Source organism: Tachysurus vachellii, chromosome 11 (genome assembly GCF_030014155.1).
Source record: "Tachysurus vachellii isolate PV-2020 chromosome 11, HZAU_Pvac_v1, whole genome shotgun sequence".
Lineage (NCBI taxonomy): Eukaryota > Metazoa > Chordata > Actinopteri > Siluriformes > Bagridae > Tachysurus > Tachysurus vachellii.
Genome location: NC_083470.1, coordinates 12,086,281 through 12,105,963, shown reverse-complemented (window position 1 = coordinate 12,105,963; position 19,683 = coordinate 12,086,281). Strand labels below are relative to the sequence as shown.

Below are 19,683 nucleotides of genomic sequence, written 5' to 3'. Positions count from 1 at the left end.
TCCCTTGTTTAACACGTTTCTATTAAATCTGGAAGTGTTAAGAAGGAAATTCACATAACAGTGCTGGTCTCTCACTCTTTAGGACTGAAACTATGGGAATGCTTCCTTTCAGGGTTTATTTAGTGCATCAATTTATATGACCCTGTGGAGACTGCCACTGAGTAGCAATGGTTAAAGAAGATAGAGTGTGAATAAATGTCTAGTGCACTCATGGTTATCCCAAAATGCAATGCTGCAAAATTGTGTGTGAAAATCCTAGAAGATCAGCAGCTTCTGTAAATACTCACACCAAGAACCATGCCATGATTAAAATCACATAGATCTCGCATAATTTTCATTCTGATGTGAAATCATCCAAGAGTTTTAGGTATTTTGCGCTTTATTACCTGCGGCTCTTGATTTTATGCATTGTGCTGCTGCAACATGATTGGCTGATTAGATAACCTCATGAATGTGCACTTTTACCGGTATTCCTAATAAAGTGGACCATGAGTGCATAACAAAATAGCATTATTTTCCACTGCGCCCTCTCCATGTACCTTTCCAAATATTACAAAGCTTTCATACATAATTACAAATTGGAATATTTTAATTTGTCACGTGGAGTGGTCACGTGTCAACAGGGACACGCCCATAGTAGTAAATGAAGGCTCCGGGGATGCAGTGGCACGAGAGGCGGCAGTTTCCAAACCGAGCAACGGTGAGCCTGAGTTTACACAGTTTTAACCTCTTGAGTTGTGGTGAACGCTGTTTGCTTCATGCTTTTAATGTGTGGCCAAACTAGAGACTCGATTTTTATTAATCATTTAAAGAAGTACTTATAATTATTTGTAAATAATTTGATATATGGAGTAAAACGTAGCACGTGAGCTTAATTTTGTCACCTGGTCAGTTTAGTTAACTACCATAGTTAACTACCAAAGATAATTATGATTCCTAATCAAACGGCAAGAAAAAAAAACGACACTTTTTTATAGTCATTTTCCTTTCCTCACTAAGTTTATTTGAGCAGTCAGGTGGAGGTAAAGGAAAACTCCACCCTGAAACACTTTAAATATGTTCGACATATTTGTAATGCTCTTAAGTGCTTATTGGTTAGTGGATGCTGTATTTGTAGCAGTTAGTATCTGTGCTTGTAAAGTAAAATAAGCAACGTGTGAGGAAGTTCTGAGCAACGTTTAGTGTCATCAATGACAAAGGAACTATAGAAACAGTGGAAACTTAAAAAATACTGGACTCTAGAATGAAAGAATGATGGACTTTTTGTTTTTCCCCGATCTCCTCTTCCAGTCATGGCTGTGAATGTTTATTCCACATCAGGAACTAGTGACAACCTCAGTCGCCATGATCTGCTGACCTGGATTAACAGCTCCCTTCACATGAACCATGCCAAGATTGAGCAGCTGTGTACAGGTTAGTCACTTTACACTGATCTGTTTCACCCTCAACGGTCTTGATGTACTATGGATTATGTTTAAATAAACGAGATCTTAATATCAGATCACTCAGGTAGAGCAGTGTTCACATTCATTGTGGTCTAGTTTCTTTCTCATTGGAGACCGTGTTGCTGCTGTGCCGTTCCTAGGTGCTGCCTACTGTCAGTTCATGGATATGTTGTTCCCAGCATGTGTGCCATTGAAGAAAGTGAAATTCCAGGCCAAACTGGAGCATGAGTATATCCACAACTTTAAAATCCTCCAAGGAAGCTTTAAAAAGTTAGGGGTTAATAAAGTAAGTAAAAAAAAAAAAGAAACATTAATCATTTGTAGACATAACAAATCCAATATTCTTCTACTTCTTTGGAAGAAGTGTTGATTGTAATGAGCTGCTCTATGTCTAAAATCTTTGTTTCATATTTATTTGTTCTTCATAGATTATCCCAGTGGACAAGCTTGTGAAAGGGAAATTTCAGGATAACTTTGAGTTTGTGCAGTGGTTTAAGAAATTCTTTGACGCTAACTATGATGGAAAGGAGTACGATCCAGAAGCAGCTCGACAGGGGCAGGAGATTGCTGCCTCCCAGCATTCGGCTCCAGGTCTGGCCAATAAACCTCGGAAAAGCAGTTTTGGTGAGAGTTCACCATAGCCACGTTGAGACACATAATCCTCAAAATATAACTGTCAGAGCATGTCCCCATTGTGGAAAATGCAAAAACAAACGTTTCTGCATGTACCAGTTAGTCATTTTGTCATTTTTCTAATATTTAGCTTTGTGTCCAAGTAACTCAGTCTAAATGACATTACATTTTTTTTTCTTCATCTCAGAGACACGGATCAGTTCGGTGAAGCCCACAGCTCCAGTTGGTAAGATTCGTAGTGTGTGTAAGATACTCTAACTACGATGTGTCTTATTGCTTATTTGAATCATTGTGCTGTTTACCATGTTGTTCCTCAGCTCCACAGAGAATGGCTGCTGCTTCTCCCAAGCGGGCAACTCCTCCAGTGCAGAGAACAGATTCGGCGGCTGGAGAGGAGCTTCTGCAGATGGTCAGATTTTATAAAAAAAAATTACTGCATGATGTTTTTGTCTAAATCTTGAGTAATTATGTCAAATGTTACTAAATTTAGTTAATAATGAAGGAATATTCTAGTCTAAACAGTTTCCGCTTGTATCATACCAAGCTTTACATTAAGTTTCACTTGTATTTTCACCAGATCAGTGATCTAAAATGCACCATTGCGGATTTGGAGAAAGAGAGGGACTTTTATTTCGGCAAACTGAGGAACATTGAGCTCATTTGCCAGGAAAAAGAGGGGGAAGCCGATCCAACATTAAAAAAAATAGTTGACATTCTGTATGCCACAGATGTAAGTGTTAATTACTAGTTAAGATGTACGTAAAGACAGTAGTTTGTCAGCCATTCCTTCATGTTTATTGCTTTCTGTTTCAGCAGGAAGGTTTTGAGATCCCAGAGGAAGGTGCTGGTGAACCAGAAGAGTTCTGAACAATCTTTAGGCAGTTGCCTGATGTAATGTTAAGCTCTTGTTCAAGTGGGTGTGTTTTACACATGCACGCTGCCATCTTTCTTTAGTCTGGTGCCACTGAGCCTTTGCTTGTGCACATTGGTTTTTGAATGTTTTATATTTGTAAATGTTCTATTTCTGTGGCTTACTATTTATTTTTGAATTAACATATGATTAATATTGATGTTGTTATTAAAGGTGGATGTTTGTCACACTTTCTACTGAATCTGGTTTATTGGGTTTTTAATGCTTGCTCTAATATTAATATAAGGTTGCTTTAATACCTGTACTGCACTGTGCCCATAATAAGACCACATTTTGCTAAACTGTTGTTTCTACATGACAATGTTTATTTCTAACTTTTAACTTTACTTCCTCTAACATGCATGTTGTAACTTCTGTTTTGTGGTCTTGCTTCATTTTATCTTAGAAAACTTCCCTTTTCTAAGCTAGTAGTTAGACATTAAATCAAGTACAAGCACCTTGTCTTCATTCAAAACAAGTTATTCTAGTATTCACATTCCCTTCTTTCTGATGTAAACATGATTGGGATTGTATGCTTTTTTCTTGGGCAAATTATTATTTTTTTTCCTATTACTTCAGTCTTAATAGTCCATACAAACTTTCATACAGGCAACAAACATGGGACAAATGTAATTATAAATGTAATTAATATGGGAATCAATCTGTCTTGGATCAAAAACTACACCATGCCAGAATAATCTTTATGCTTTAAATTGTCATTAAATTTTGAGGTGTTGCTCAGAGTAGTAATAACCTTTGGTGGCTCAGTAGCTCCCTCTAGTAAGTGGGCATGCATTTAAGAAATGAGCTGACTGATTCATGAAACCAGTGACATGGTACTGAAAGTTTTGTACAATAGGATAACACAGGTAACTGCAGAGCACATATTCAATAGAAGAACATTTTTCTTTTTTCAGTTTTGTGATAATACAACTAAGTAATTTGCTCAAAGGTTTATAGTGGAAACACTAGTTGCTTGGAGGAAAAGCTGTCTGATATCTTTATAAGTAGATGAACATTTACAGAGCATGTACACCCCCGATTGTCTGACACGTGATGAGCAAGGTAGCAAATGGAAACTCAAGCATTTGTTACAATCATAGTGAGCTGCACAGCATCTCCATAGGCACATTACATCACACTGAGGTGAATGGGCTACAATGCTAAATGAACCCATGAGGTTCCAGTTCTGTCAGTCATGTACAGGAACCTGAGGCTATCATATACACAGGCTCACTCAAACTAGACATTTTGATCATTCAAAACTTTGCACGTGGATTTTCTTTTCTTTTAAACATTTGCCATACAATTAACTCCATAGAGTACATTCTTCAGCAATACAGTAGCACAGATCAGTGGATGTACTAATGTGAAGTGTGCATGTACCTTTGAGCAGATTAGATGTTGTGTTGCCAGTAAGCTGCCTCTAGTCCTGCAGTAAGTGGGTTCATCCTAGATCCTCTAAGTGCTCACATCCAAACTGGATCTTAAATCAATTATATATATGTAAACTCTCATACTAGAGGCAGAGCTATGCAGTTAAATCAGATTGACTGGCACTGAACCTAAATTCTGGCAACCCTTTCATAATAACTTAACTGTTAATGAATACACTGCTTTAAACTTTAGCTTTCAAGACCTACATGTTAAGTATGCTGCAAAATCTTTTTCTATACCTTAACATGTATAAACTGTATATTTATTAAAAGAAACACTAATGAATCTTTGAGACCCTTCTGGTGGTTCTGTAAATATGTATTTATCTATATTAGCTATCAGTTTGTCTTTAATTGCCACAGTTCAACTCAATTGTGTGGCCATGCAAAGAAAATCTTGGCAAAACTGGCATCTCAGAGACAGCACCATTTTTCCATGGCTGCCTTCAAAGTATCAGTTAGTCAGCAGGGAACACTAGTAGCTGCAGAAGCCAGCATCACCACCTCCAGCTCTGAGCAGATTGAACACACCTGAGATCTCTGGCAGGAGAAGGCCAAGCCAGTGAAAACACTGCATGCACAATTTGTATCCTAAAACTTTGCTGGTGGCAAGATAAATTTGCTAGCTTGCTGCTGCATTTATATGACATGCAGGATTTTCTTTGTCCTGTCTGTAGCAACTACACTGTTTGCTTCACCACCTGATTTGCACTTTGCAGACCAGCAGCATTTAAGCCTGGGAATATAAACTAAAACTGAGACATTATCCACCATCCTATGCTCCTCATCTACAGAACTCCAATAGCAGCAGAGGACAGGTAAGTAGTACAATAGCCTCTTACTACTTACACATGCTGTGTATTCCAAACTAACCTATACAGATACAAATCTCATACCAAAAACTCATCTGATATGTTTTATGGTAGATATTGTTGAAAAAACTGCTCTTTCTCTCCCACACACACACTCTCTATCTCTCTCTCTCTCACAGTCACTCTCTCCCTCTCTGTTACTCTCTCTCACTCACAGTCACTCTCTCTGTTACTCTCTCTCACTCACAGTCACTCTCTCTCTCACAGTCACACACTCTCTCTCTCTCAAAGTCACACTCTCTCTCTCTCACACAGTCACTCTCTCTCCCTCTCACAGTCACTCTCCCTCTCACAGTCACTCTCTCTCTCTCACAGTCACTCTCTCTCTCTCTCTCACAGTCACTCTCTCTCTCACAGTCACTCTCTCTCTCACAGTCACTCTCTCTCTGTCACTCTCTCTCTCTCTCTCTCTCTCACAGTCTCTCTCTCACACACACACACACACAGTCTCTCTCACACACACACACACACACACACACACACACACACACACACACAGTCTCTCTCTCTCTCTCTCACACAGTCACTCACTCTCTCTCTCTCTGTCTGTCACTCTCACTTTGGCAAATGAAAATCCAAAAATGAAAAACAAAATCCTACAAGTATGATTCAAGGCATGACGCACAAAAAGCTTGTTTTTATCCATCATTATGGAGAGCTTAGAAATGCAGAAGAAGAAGAAAACTTGGGGAAAAAAGCTTTTTAAAAAAACACATTTTTTATGCAAAGAGCAATAAAATTCAGAAAAATATAGACTTTATATTAGTCCTAAAAAAAAAGTCAGTGGTCAATGAACAACTATACAATATAGATATACAAAATTAGAATAGAATTACAGAGTAATATTAGAAGTTATCACTCATAAGTCTTGTTAATTCTTCTCTTCTTTTATTTAGTTTTTACTTCTCCCAAGGTTTTAACTTTCTTGTCATTTGTGATGATGTCGGAAGATGGTTACAAGGTTTGATGTCCAGCTTTTGGAGTCCAGGAATCTCCTCTCCTGCTTGAATCATTTGAAATACTTCTGCAAAAGAGAGCTGGGTGTTGTGTGCCGACTCGGCCTCCGCGTCTGTCTGTGTAAGAAGCACTTTCCTAGAGCCACTTGTGCCAACGTCATCTTGAACACTTCTCATCTCCTCAGGAATCTGGTGTGATCGATCCAGCACAGCACACCACTCCTTGTAACCACTGAGGTGAATTGGTTCGACAAACCTGGAAAGGAAAAAAAAAATCATCATTTGGTTAAAAACATTTCTCTTCACATTTTTCTCTTCTCCTTCATATTTTCATAATATCTGGACATACAGTAGTGACAGGCAACCCCAAAATTGCAAAGATTTTCTGCTGTGTAAAAGCACCTTTATGCTTTGCTTTTTACATTTTTAAAAAACCTTCCACGTAGCCTATAAAGATGAACTCATGTTTAGACCTATTCTAGTCAAGAGTACAGAATGTGTCTGATGAGCAAGTCATAACATGTATTTATGGTATTATCTTGCATTTACATTTCCAGTATTTAACAGCCACCCTTATCCAGAGTGACTTACATGTTCTCATTTTATACAACTGTGTAATCGAGGGTTAAGGGCCTTGCTCAGAGGCCCAGCAGTGGCAGCCCGGGATTCATACTCACAACCTTCCGATTGTTAATCCAACACCTTTCCCCCCCCAGATAAATCACCCTGAGCCCTCCAAACAACTTCTAAATTATAAGAGGAAAATGAAAAACCATTCAAATCTACCACATGATCCTTAGAACAGCAGTGAAAAGCACCCTTCAAATAACACTGCAGGAAAAGCATTCTATATCTGAAGAAGCAGCAAATAAGTCATCAAATTATTGCAAAATCTGAAAAATCCCTTTAATGATCAAAAACAGCCTCTGACAGAAAAACAGACAAACAGAAAACTGCTGCTGACCAACTTTATGGAGATGCTGTGTGCCAAAGCTAACAGTACCTGGTTTAAGGACCATTAATTACTTAATTGGCCAGCAAACTCGCCTGACCTTAACCCCATAGAAAATCTATGGGGTATTGTGAAGAGGAAGATGCGATATGCCAGACCCAACAATGCAAAAGAGCTGAAGGCCACTATCAGAGCAACCTGGGCTCTCATAACACCTGAGCAGTGCCACAGACTGATCGACAATATGCCACGCTGCATTGCTGCAGTAATTCAGGCAAAAGGACTAAGTATTGAGTGCTGTACATGCTCATACTTTTCATGTTCATACTTTTCATGTTCATACTTTTCATGTTCATACTTTTCATGTTCATACTTTTCAGTTGGTCCAGATTTCTAAAAATCCTTTCTTTGTATTGCTCTTAAGTAATTTGGGATTTTCCTTAGTTGGCAGTAATAATCATCAAAATTAAAAGAAATAAACATTTGAAATATCAGTCTGTGTGTAATGAATGAATATAATATACAAGTTTCACTTTTTGAATGAAATTAGTGAAATAAATCTAGTGAAACCTTTTGATGATATTCTAATTATATGACCAGCACCTGTACATTCGAAACTTTGATCATGGTTTAAAAATACAAAACAAGATAAAAACAAAAAACTAAAGCATTGTTATGGTAAATACCTAAAAAACTTATAACAGTACAAGGCTTTGGCACGTTTACCGGTTATAAAAGAAGATCTTGAATTTCAGCAAATCCTCTTTAGATGCTGGTGTGTTTACCTTCTTCAGACCGTGTTGAAATCGAGAATCGCTGTTAAAGTCATAGGAGTCAAATCTCCTGTAGAGAGACTCCATTACTCTAAAAGAGGGAAGAGGCAGTATAACATGTAACAGGAGTTAGATTAACACCCACACTATATTCGCCAAAATAAACATTTTAACACCGCATTATAATCATCCACAACAGTTTTATTTCCGTATACGCCTACTAGTTTAATCATAAATGACTCTTATTGAATTTTTAAAGTTTGACGACCCTGCTTGCTAGGAGCTGAATTTCAAAATAAAAGTCTTGTCATTACGGAATAACACATTCTTCATCTACAGTATATAAAAAGACATGAAATATAGATATAGTAAAATAAGTTTTAACTTATTTTAGTGCATAATATTATTCATGGAATTAAGCTGTACCAGTGTGGTTTATTTGAATTTATTTATTTTTCAGTATTATATTATTTTATTTGATGTATTATAGTATTATATTATGTTTTTTGATTTTAAATAATTATTTATGATTGAATATATATTCAGTATTTAACAATTGTCATTAATTTATATATTTTGGTTGGTATGAAGGACTTCATTTTGTTTTTTGTGCAAAACACTGTACATAAAGCTGAATTTGAAATGTGTGATATGGCCCATATGCAATTATATTACAATAATCAGTAAATAATAGATCTCCCAGCATTACCTAAGAGAGAGAGAGAGAGAGAGAGAGAGAGAGAGAGAGAGAGAGAGAGAGAGAGCAATGCATAATCTAAGAATGTCACGTTCCGTGTTGTTAAGTGAATGGACTTAGTCCCTTACCTGTAATTCCACCTGTATTTGTCAATCATTAATTTCTCAGATCAGGAAGACAACCAGGAACTTCCTTAACACAGAGCAGATTCCTCACTGACCATCTTTTGAACCAGTTTCCCCCTTATATTAATCTGAGCCAAGTTATAAAAGGCCTGAATCCTGTTATCGAGGTACTGGAGTCCTGAGATCCAAGCAATGAACAGAAAAGTAGACAACTGCAGCCTAATGGGTGGTGAGATCCCACTTTCATCTGGGTTCTTTAAAGGTAGGAGACAAAACCTAAATCTTCGGCTTAGCACTTGTGCCTAGTGTATCTCCAATACAGTGCTTTAGCAATCTGTAACTGTATGATAAGGGATATGAGTTTTGTGTGGCTGAGACTGTTGTGAATTGCAGATGTTCCTTCAAATACTACCTAATGGCTACAAGCTGATTTGTTGTTTTATAATTAAAATGACAAACACTACACATTTTAACACTACACATGATGTTTTCTCATCATATTGGTTTTCTGCGTAATACAGTTTTGTTCATAAATGAAGGGATGTTGTTAATGTTTTCTTTTCATGAAGTGATTAAAAATGAGCTGTGGTTGTACCTCGTCCCAGCCGCTCTGGCTGCCCTGCTACTGGCTCTCTTCCTGGAGGAGGTTGGCTTCTTCCTCCGCCACATGCCTTCATCCAGACGCAGGTGCCTCAGCCTCTGGATCCTGGGCATGTATCCGGTAAAACAACGCCTGTGATGGGTCACTATCTGTCAGCAGATGTTTTTTAATGTGATTTGCTTTGGAAGCTTGATGATATTATTGCTATGCTTTCACATCAGGTCTTTGGAATGACCTCCATCATTGCACTATATGTACCTCGGTCCTCCTCATTCTGCAATTTTATAGCTTCTTTGTAAGTGACTTTGTAATATGACGCAAAATCATCTAAAATCTACATATCTTTGTATGATCCTGTGAGTACTTCTAGAGAAAAAATACTCAATTTTCTCAAAAGTATACTTGTTTTTGTCTTAAAGATATCACTCCATTACACTGTTGAAGTTCATGGGTCTTATAGAAAACTTCTTTGGAGGGAAGGCCCGATTGTTTGAGGTGCTGGCGGGGGAACAGGTTTCTCCTGACCCTTTTCCCTGCTGTTGCTGCTGCTGTTTGCCCCTAATCAACATCAACAGGTAAAGGGGGACACATTTACATGCTCATTTTGTAATGCATCCAAGTATATAATTTTGTGCTATCGGAATTACGTTTTAAAGGCTTTAAACTAAATATTTAATAATGCCAGTTTGCTGTAACATCACACACACTTGTGTGCTACAGGACAAGTATGGGATGGATGATGGTTGCAGTCCTCCAGCTCTCTGTGGTCAGAACTCTTGTGTTCTTCATCACACTTGTCCTCTGGACCGACGAACAGTATGACTACGGGGATGTAAGTCTGCTACCAACAAATCTAGTCCTTCTTGTTACAATTTTTTTGCCAGAATATACACTTTATATTTACTTCACACATGAAGGAAGCTACTGAAGAAAAATTATTTGACCTTGACCCTGTTTGGATCAGTTCCAAAATCTAATCATCTGCTGGTTACAATCATAATTATCTACCAGTCCCTCAAAAATTCAAGCACTTATACTTAAGATGCAAATATTTAGAATCACAAAACATAATTCCTTCACCACTCAGTGCCAGATCCAGGAAAATTAACACATAACTCTATGAAATGAGTGATTCACAGTGATAATGGTACTACTATTCATTCTTAAAGAAAAAAACAACTTTAATATTAAATTTAATAATATTAATTTAGTATTTTAGAATATAAAGCACTAGTTTAACCAAAGACCAAAGACTTTTTTGGTTAAACTAGAAATAAAAGCAAATTTATTTCAGTTTACTAAATGCTTATCCAACCTATTAACTATAAATTCTTATATTATTTGTGTGTTCTTTATCCCAGGTTGATTCAGTTGATCCAAACATTTATGTAAATGCAATCATTGGAGTGTCCACCTTCTTGTCATATTATGGCTACCTGCTGTTTTATAAGGCAACAAAGAGAGCGCTTCACGGCTATGGGCTTCGAGCCAAATTTGTTTGCATCATTGTTGTCTTAGTCCTGTGTGGACTTCAGAATGGAATTTTGGAAACTATGGGGGCACTAAATGTTGTGCCCTGTGCACCTCCATTCTCTGCTCTGTTTCGCTCTCAGTGTAAGTCCCTGCATCAGTCCAGGAGTTATTATATACAGTATTTGCTGAAGTAAGCACTGAACCCTTAATTTGAATTTCTTTTCTCTCTCTGTCTCAGTAATCTATCACTATTCAGTAATCGTGGAGATGTTCTGCATCAGCCTTTTTGCTCGCAACACATTCCGTAAAATGGAGCCCAGTCCAGAGGATGCATATAGTCTTGAGGAAGGAATCAGTCACAAAGCCATTCAAACAGAAGCGCAGGTACCTTTTGCAGTGCAGCTCAGCACACAGGCAGAGGAGCCATGGTGCTCTAACCCCGGCTACAGCAGTGATAGTGAAGACAGCTTGTGCAGAATTGAACATGCTCCACTGGACCACTTTCCTTTTCCCTTACAGTCCAAGCCTCTGGATTTGTCAGAGATAGACACGGATAAGCTACCTGAGGAGTGTAAGAGCACAGAACCCTCAACCATAACAGTTAGTGCTGAGATAAACTATGTGGTAAATTCTGATGTCACTGTTGTATAGCAGCAGACATATTAAGCCAGATAAAACCACTGATTATCTCTCTACTTTCAGCTCGTCTCAGCAGCTGTGTTAATTCTCCAAATGACAAAAATCCCAGAACCTTGATAGCGTTCGGTCTCTGTGCTTTAATCAGTAAACAATGGCTTTAAGTGTGAGCATGTTTTATATGACTTGATTTTATATTATGTATGCCATTGTAAAGTTCTTTTCTTGCAAACCTGATGAGATATTACAGTTGTTTTGTATGATACCAAAATATTTAGTGTAGTATTTATAATGTTATGTGTAGTATATTTGTGTAAAGTATTTTTTCATCATCATAATAATAATAATTTTCCATAATAATGTCATTTTGGTCTATCCATATTTAGTATATAAATTAAACTTCCCAATTCACAAACTAAATTAACAAATAATAATTTATCACAAAACATCTCAAAACCAATAATCTACCTTAATGCAATGGGCAAACCATAATTACAGTAAATAAGATATACTGTACAGTAGGCCTAATATGGTTTGTGCAATAAGTATGTACAGTGAACATAAACAATTCTTTTATATAAATACATATATCAAAATCATCTATTTTATGACAGCTGTATGATAATTTTTGAACATGAGATTGACTGTTATTGGTTCATTCTGAACACAGCCACATCCCCAGTGTGAATACTTATACAACCAAATTATTGTAATTATTTTGTCTGTAAAACGTTTCTGATTATTTTTTCCACTGAAATTTTATGTTGTATTTTTACATAGAGGATGGAAAATGTTTTGACATAATTTAACTAACATGTTAATGCCCAGCTATCATTTTTACATACAAAAAGACATATACTGAATAGAAGATAGCTGAATAACAATGCAGACTGGGAGGTTGTTTAATGTAGAGACTTCACTGTAGAGGATTACACTATTTGCATGATTTGCCATTTTTATGGAAACAAAATGAAAATAGTGAACCGTTTTTAATATCCTCAGTTTACACAGATTTGTATAAAGAGATGGCCACATATATTGTAAAAATTACAACAAATGTGAAAATTTCATGTAAAAAATCATGTCCTTAAGTGAGAAAAGAACGGTAGCCTCTATCAATATAGACAAACGGTCACCAGATTCAGTCCAGATCACAGTGGCCCTATCAGTTCCTGGTCTCACAAATGTTCTTGTGTCTAGATAAGCAAATCCCCACAGCCACACTCTAAAATTTAGTGGAAAACCTTCCAAGAAGGTAATTATAACATGAAAATTGGGGACTAAATCTAGAATGTCCAACAGTCATATGGTTGTATTTATTCATTCATTCATTCATTTTCTACCGCTTATCCGAACTACCTCGGGTCACGGGGAGCCTGTGCCTATCTCAGGCGTCATCAGGCATCAAGGCAGGATACACCCTGGACGGAGTGGCAACCCATCGCAGGGCACACACACTCTCTCATTCACTCACGCAATCACACACTACGGACAATTTTCCAGAGATGCCAATCAACCTACCATGCATGTCTTTGGACCGAGGGAGGAAACCGGAGTACCCGGAGGAAACCCCCGAGGCACGGGGAGAACAACCCCCAACCCTGGAGGTGTGAGGCGAACATGCTAACCACTAACCACCGGTTGTATTTATCAGGTGCCCAAATACTAGATGCAATATAGCGTAATACAAAAAGAAAAGTTGTGGAATGTGTTCATCTTAATTGTCTTTATTTATAATAATCAAAATATGACAGAAGCGTCGATCAAAACGTCTTTACTCAACTCAAAACTAACTACAAAGTTAAAAATGCATAAATGTTTCAGTGCTTGGTCCTTTCAATTAAATACCATATTACTTCATATAGTAGTGAGTCTAGAACCAGACTGATTGAACTATTAAATAGGACAAACTCTATTTGTGAAAGTTTTGTCTAAAACATGTCATGTGGATTAGTATCGAAAGGGCACACCAAAGACAAACACACTTTTCCCTCTTGCTAGAAAATAGGCTCAGCAATGCATAAATAATGGACCACAACAACGTGAAATATAGGCCACGTTCACACTGCAGGTAAAAGTGGCCCAAATCTGATTTTTTTTGGGGTCAAGTGACCAGGTCAGACTTCTTCAGGAGTAGTGTGAACACTCAAATCTAGCCCAGATCTGATTTTTTCCAATGTGGCCGCAGTGTGAACAACCAAGGTGGATTTGATGCGATTTTTACGTCAATCTACATCGACATTAGTGATGGCCAGTTCGTGAACGAATCGTTCTTTTGAACCAGTTCTTTTTAGTGAACTGGATGAACCGGTTCACCAAATCGGACTGATTCGTTCTAACTAGTTCGTGTCTTGCGTCAGCGCTGATCCACAAGTTACTAAAGTTACTCACTTTCGGTCATGCCTGACAGTCGGTCCGACTCTAAATAAACTAATATCCCGGAGTATATGTAATTCCTGTACACTGAACTGAGACATGTTGTGCTGAGAGAACTGTGAGCTCGAGCTGTTGATACTGCACAGAACAGAACTGAGAACTGCTTGTTTCGGACACGTCCGAGAACCGATGAACTGATACAGCGAATCATCAGTACACTGAACTGAGAACTGTTTCTTTCGGACGCGTCCGAGAACCGATGAACTGATACAGCGAATCATCAGTACACTGAACTGAGAACTGGTTCTTTCGGACGCGTCCGAGAACCAATGAGCTGTTGATATTGCGCATGCTTGAATCACTGAACTGATACAGCGAATCATCAGTACATTGAACTGAGAACTGTTTCTTTCGGACGCGTCCAACATACTGAGAACCGATTAGCTGTTGATACTGCGCATGCGTGAACCTTCAGAGCAAATTATACATATTGGGATATGCATAGTAACTAGTCATAGGCTATTAAACATTTTTATAAAAAAAAATAAATAAATCATACAACTGTTCACTCAATGTGTCAGTTAATTTTACTATTGACTGTTGTGCAGGTTAGTCTGTATTTTTATATGCCGCTTTTTGTAAATTGATGAAGATTAGTTTATTAACTTTACATCTTTAAGACACGTAAAACACCCACGTTTGCACATCAATGCCTTAACTGGTTGTGTTTTAGTTGCAAAATTTAAATGTAAGAAACGTATTCAACTAAAGTTATGATTACAAAGAACTTTTCAAATGTGTTAAATTGATTGTATTAATATCTGCCGGCAGCGGGATGATGGAATTTGCGTCATTACGTCATTGTGAATGACGTCATTACGTCAGGACGTAAAAGAACTGGTGAACTGGATTTTTGAACTGGTTCATTAAATCGAACTGTCCGAAAGAACCGGTTTCGCGGAAAAGAACCGAACTTCCCATCACTAATCGACATTCGTCACAATTATGCCCCGGCGAGTACGCACACAAACGTGACTACGACTACAAAATGGATCAAATAATCAAAAGTTGCCCTCGACATCCGAAAATTTTCAAAACACTGCGTCTCTGTGCTGCCATTACACAAACATTTAGAAAGAAAAGCGAGAATGCTTACTTCCTCCATAACCTCGCCAACTTTAGCGCAACGGCGTGCTGCGTGTGACGTCATTGTTATTGTTCGTTTGCGCATGCGGGTCAGTTCGAAACAGCAAACAGTTCACACTGGTATCTGATATAGGCCACATTTTAAAAGGTAACGTGAACAGCCAAACAAAAAAATCAGATCTGAGCAAAATATCCGAATTGAGCATTAAGACTTGCAGTGTGAACGCGGCTATAGTTGGTTGGATGGCTGGCTGGTTTAGAAACCTGTAGATGGTCATTATTTTTATGTTTTGTCCATTAATGTTTCAGTGTTTGGTTCCCTCACTAAACTAAAACACCTTGTTACTTCATACAGAAGTAGGTCTAAAGCTGTACTGAGAGAGCAAATATACAGTATAGAAATGACTATATTTACTGTTTATTTGTCTGAGTGACTAGCGTTTGCGGTGTTGTGTAAAATTTCACACACAAAAAAATACATTATGACTAACAGGCTAACACTACTGATTTATTCCAGACTGAATCATGAATCACTGACCACAAAATAACACGCTTGTGGTCAGAGGAAGAACAATTGACCAATGAAAATCGAGTATCTTTCTCTTGGCAACACCTCGGCCAATCACTATCGTGTAATATTTACCTCACTTCCGGTATATTTGAGCCATGTTTAGGAAGACTAGAGGAAGTAAAGTATGGCGCGGCGTTTAAAAGGTAAGCAACGCTGGTGCAGCTTATGGTGATTATCCTATGCATGTCGTTAAAAGTGAGTGGTAGTTGTATGACCGACCTGCTTTTAAGAAGGAAAAAACAAACAAAAACAAATTGACATAAAAAATTACACTTGTGCTCTGAAGACTGCAGCGTGTCCTGCAGATACACCTGGGATGAGCTGCGGGTTCTTTGTCGGACACAGAAGTTAGTGTGCAAGCAGCTGGCTGTGACCAAACACGACTTCAGTGACTATGTGGTTGAATACCTGTGTAATTATAGAAGAATTAAGGTGAGAACACTACAGAGGTGTAATGGTAAATGTATCATATTATTGTCATATCATAATATTGCTTTTTATTAATATCACATATGCACTATGTCCCTGTGTAGACTCAAGAGTTTTTCCTGGTAAAGTGGAAAGGTTACTCGGAGTCAGAAAACACATGGGAACCGCACAAAAACCTTAAATGCCCCAAACTCCTCCAGCAGTTTCGGCAGGACTTGCAGTTATCACTTCTTCACACTAATAAGATTCTGGATTCGAGCCCACTGGATGCGTCTGCAGTTTCCTTCATCATTCAGAGAGCCAAGCAGCACCTCAAGCTGCGGCGATGGGAGGAAGAACTGAACCGTGCATGTCAGCACAAGGGGCGCATCTTTGTTAGGAATGATGTGGACCTGGACGGCCCTCCCAAAGACTTCACCTACATCAACAACTACAAAATCGGTTCAGGTGTAGATTTCAACGAAGTAGCAGTAGGGTGTGAATGCACAGATTGTATTAAAGCACCTGTAAACGGCTGTTGTGCTGGAGCATCTGATAACCGCACAGCGTATAATGACAACATGCAGGTGAAAATCAGGCCCGGAATGCCCATCTACGAGTGTAACTCACGGTGCCAATGTGGCACAGACTGCAGGAACAGAGTGGTACAAAGGGGCATCCAGTACGACCTGTGCATCTTTAAAACAGCTAATGGAAGAGGCTGGGGTGTGCGCACACTCGAGAGAATTCCCAAAAACTCTTTTGTCATGGAGTATCTTGGAGAGGTCAGTGCTCTGTGTTTCACATTGTTATTGGGCAGACACACATCATCTTAGATCAACTTGACCGAAACAAGCCAAAGTTGCAAAAAAAAAAAAAAAAACCCAAGTATTTGAAAACAAAATACTTGTATAATAATATATATAGATTAATCGTATGCAATATGCCAAGATACCTGAAGCACTGAGATAGAAAAACTTACATTTTTTGGCTCCTTTATGTAGAAATCAGGATACACATTTTAAGAATTAGTCTTCTATTGCCTTCTGTTGCTTTCTATCCCTTGTGTGATATTTTTTATTTTTTTATTTTTTTTAATTTATTTATTTTTTAAGGTCATCACTTCAGAGGAGGCTGAGAGAAGAGGACAGATGTATGATCAGCAGGGTGTCACCTACCTGTTTGATCTGGATTACGTGGCTGATGTCTTTACTGTGGATGCTGCCCACTATGGAAATATTTCCCACTTTGTCAACCACAGTGTGAGTGTAACTGATCATGCGCTGATTAGCTGTCAGTTTGGTTTGTTATAGCAGACCATAGCAATCCTAACAGTCATTTACGTATTTCATGGAGATAATCTAATTTGTATAAATGACAATAAAGTCATGATGCATTAATTTTGCATCAGCCTTGGAGAAGATATCTTACTCTGGCCCTCGGCTTACCATTAAGTATGTGTAATGTGTAACGTCGTTAGATGCTCTTTTTGACATTTGACTACTTTTTGCCTTGTCAAGTTGCACTTGTCGTCTTTTGTTGCAAAAACCTGATGATGTCTGAGTTGGTGTAGCCCAGCTTCCATATATAACTTGCAGAATTGCTTTGCCACCATTTTGTATGCCATTTTGTAGTGCGACCCAAACTTGCAGGTGTATAATGTTTTCATTGACAATTTGGACGAAAGGCTTCCCCGGATTGCTTTCTTTGCGACACGAGCGATAAGAACGGGAGAAGAGCTTACTTTTGACTACAAAATGACAAGTAAGCATGTGACTGTTTGTGACATAGTAAGCGCACCTTGAAAACTATGACCTTTTGCAATACTTAATAGGCTTAATTATTAATGAGTTTGTGGTTTAGTCATTTGTCTGCTGTGGTGTTCTGTGTTACAGTTGATGAGGTAGATGCAGAAAGCAACAAAATGGACACTAATTTCAGCCTGGCAGGAATGAATGATGCACCTAAAAATCGCATCCGCATGGAGTGCAAGTGTGGAGTAGAGAGATGCAGGAAATACCTGTTTTAGTCCTGCCTGTAGAAGCTGTCCATCTTCTTTTTATGGTCTCCTTTCTACAGACCATAGAATTTAGAAAATCTGATTTATAGATTTTATTTTTAATGGTTACCTTTTTATATAAACTACATGCCCACTATTGGTGGTGGTAATAATACTGATTTCCAATTATTTTGACCAAAAATACACATTGTCTGCATTTTGTATATTTTTTGGTTATCACAAATCTAAATTTTATCAAATTTTACTGCTTCAATTTTTACAACACAGCTTTTACCAATAGATTTCACACGGTTATGTGCCTTCTTCATTGTACTGAAATTATATTTGTTATTCTGACCATTATTTTAAGTAAATCTCTCTGTTGTAAGAATGCATTAATATGCATTAAGTCCATCTCAAGGCTCTAGATTAAAATGGCTAAAAACAGTATTCTAGACAAGAAACTGCGACACAAATTGTACTTACAGGTGGTGTCTCACAGTTTGAAGGTCCAGGGTTTAATCCTGATTTTAGAGAATGAATAAATATTCTAGACTGTTTAATATATTTTGGTAAACACGTGAACCTCTGATGTGCTTAGCAATGTGTATTTTCTTCCAAACAATTGGCCCCTTTGTGCTAAATAGCCTTTTTAAATATGGTTGTAATTTCCAATAAAAGGCAGATTTACCACTAAATTGCATTGTATTGTCTTTTCCTAAAGAAGCCTGTTCCACCCAGCAGATGGTGCCACTGTATTCCTCATACTGTGATGCATGCAAATCGACCAAAGCCTTATTGTTTGTGGGTCAATTACATGAACGCTTGCTGGAGCTGCATTCAGCTGAAAACAGCATGAACAACACATTTTAATGATATAATCGATATGTAATGCTTTCTATACTTTGTTAGTTATTAAACATGAAGGTCATTGTTTTATAATGCTAACATTTAGGAAGTTATTTGTACATTGACAAATTGCACCACAAATTCGGTTAAACCAAGTGTCAAGCGCAAGGCCTGTGTGCCAAATCCAGCTTGCAGTCTTGCTCCATTTGGCCTGTGTGGACTTGGACTTGGTTTTCACACACTCCAAAATTCACATCTGTATTGTAGCACAGGAGCCACAATTGTGCTGTGTGTGTGAACACATATTGCACTGCTTAACTAAAACTGATTAATTATTTTGAAAGTATATAAAGGGTATTTACTGTGAATGTACTGCACACAGCTGTGTATATATGCTCTCTGGTTTCTATCATGGCTGGCTTGAACACGATCTGATATGTAGTTTAAAATCAACACCCGTGAGCTTAGTTTTAGCAAAGAGTATTGCCTATATATATATATGGAGTGCAGTGCAATGCACAAAATTGTGCACATAACAGAACAAGAGCTTCAGTTAATGTTCCCATCAAATATCAAAATGGGGTTTGTGTATTAGATACTGTTGAGTGAAAACATTCTAGTACAGCAGCAGTTTCTGAAATACTCATACCAGCCCGTCTGGTACCAACTACACCATATAGAGCACAATATTTTTTCATTATGATTCACATAATTAATGTGATTATTAATTAAAACTCTTGACCTGTATCTGTAGGATGTTATGCATTGTGCTGCCATATGGTTTGATGATTATAAAACTGCAGGTGTTTCTAATGAAGTAGTTAT

At 37.9% G+C, this 19,683-nt stretch overlaps 3 protein-coding genes across 5 annotated transcripts; all 3 read left to right on the top strand.

Annotated features, from left to right (window-relative positions):
- The first annotated feature begins 501 nt into the window (after nucleotides 1-501).
- Nucleotides 502-3,183, top strand: mapre1a (microtubule-associated protein, RP/EB family, member 1a). Of its 2 annotated transcripts, none has more exons than XM_060881348.1 (8): nucleotides 502-700; nucleotides 1,291-1,413; nucleotides 1,586-1,731; nucleotides 1,874-2,069; nucleotides 2,266-2,304; nucleotides 2,396-2,487; nucleotides 2,656-2,808; nucleotides 2,895-3,183. In XM_060881348.1, the coding sequence occupies exons 2-8, from the start codon at nucleotides 1,293-1,295 to the stop codon at nucleotides 2,943-2,945; spliced, it is 798 nt and encodes a 265-aa protein (XP_060737331.1). In that variant the 5' UTR covers nucleotides 502-700; nucleotides 1,291-1,292; the 3' UTR covers nucleotides 2,946-3,183. The 2 variants fall into 2 exon arrangements, with proteins under 2 accessions (XP_060737331.1, XP_060737330.1); XM_060881347.1 differs by having other exon boundaries at nucleotides 504-700; nucleotides 2,892-3,183.
- A 5,684-nt stretch (nucleotides 3,184-8,867) lies between these two features.
- Nucleotides 8,868-12,222, top strand: si:dkey-16n15.6 (organic solute transporter subunit alpha). The gene is made up of 7 exons (XM_060881836.1): nucleotides 8,868-9,061; nucleotides 9,369-9,520; nucleotides 9,622-9,695; nucleotides 9,820-9,975; nucleotides 10,121-10,232; nucleotides 10,762-11,014; nucleotides 11,112-12,222. Exons 1-7 carry the CDS (start codon nucleotides 8,992-8,994, stop codon nucleotides 11,522-11,524), a joined length of 1,230 nt encoding a protein of 409 aa, XP_060737819.1. The 5' UTR covers nucleotides 8,868-8,991; the 3' UTR covers nucleotides 11,525-12,222.
- A 3,147-nt stretch (nucleotides 12,223-15,369) lies between these two features.
- On the top strand, nucleotides 15,370-18,707 carry suv39h1a (SUV39H1 histone lysine methyltransferase a). Of its 2 annotated transcripts, none has more exons than XM_060881834.1 (6): nucleotides 15,370-15,745; nucleotides 15,889-16,034; nucleotides 16,136-16,795; nucleotides 17,126-17,272; nucleotides 17,645-17,774; nucleotides 17,906-18,707. In XM_060881834.1, the coding sequence occupies exons 1-6, from the start codon at nucleotides 15,727-15,729 to the stop codon at nucleotides 18,037-18,039; spliced, it is 1,236 nt and encodes a 411-aa protein (XP_060737817.1). In that variant the 5' UTR covers nucleotides 15,370-15,726; the 3' UTR covers nucleotides 18,040-18,707. The 2 variants fall into 2 exon arrangements, with proteins under 2 accessions (XP_060737817.1, XP_060737818.1); XM_060881835.1 differs by having other exon boundaries at nucleotides 15,370-15,797.
- Nucleotides 18,708-19,683: the final 976 nt, after the last annotated feature.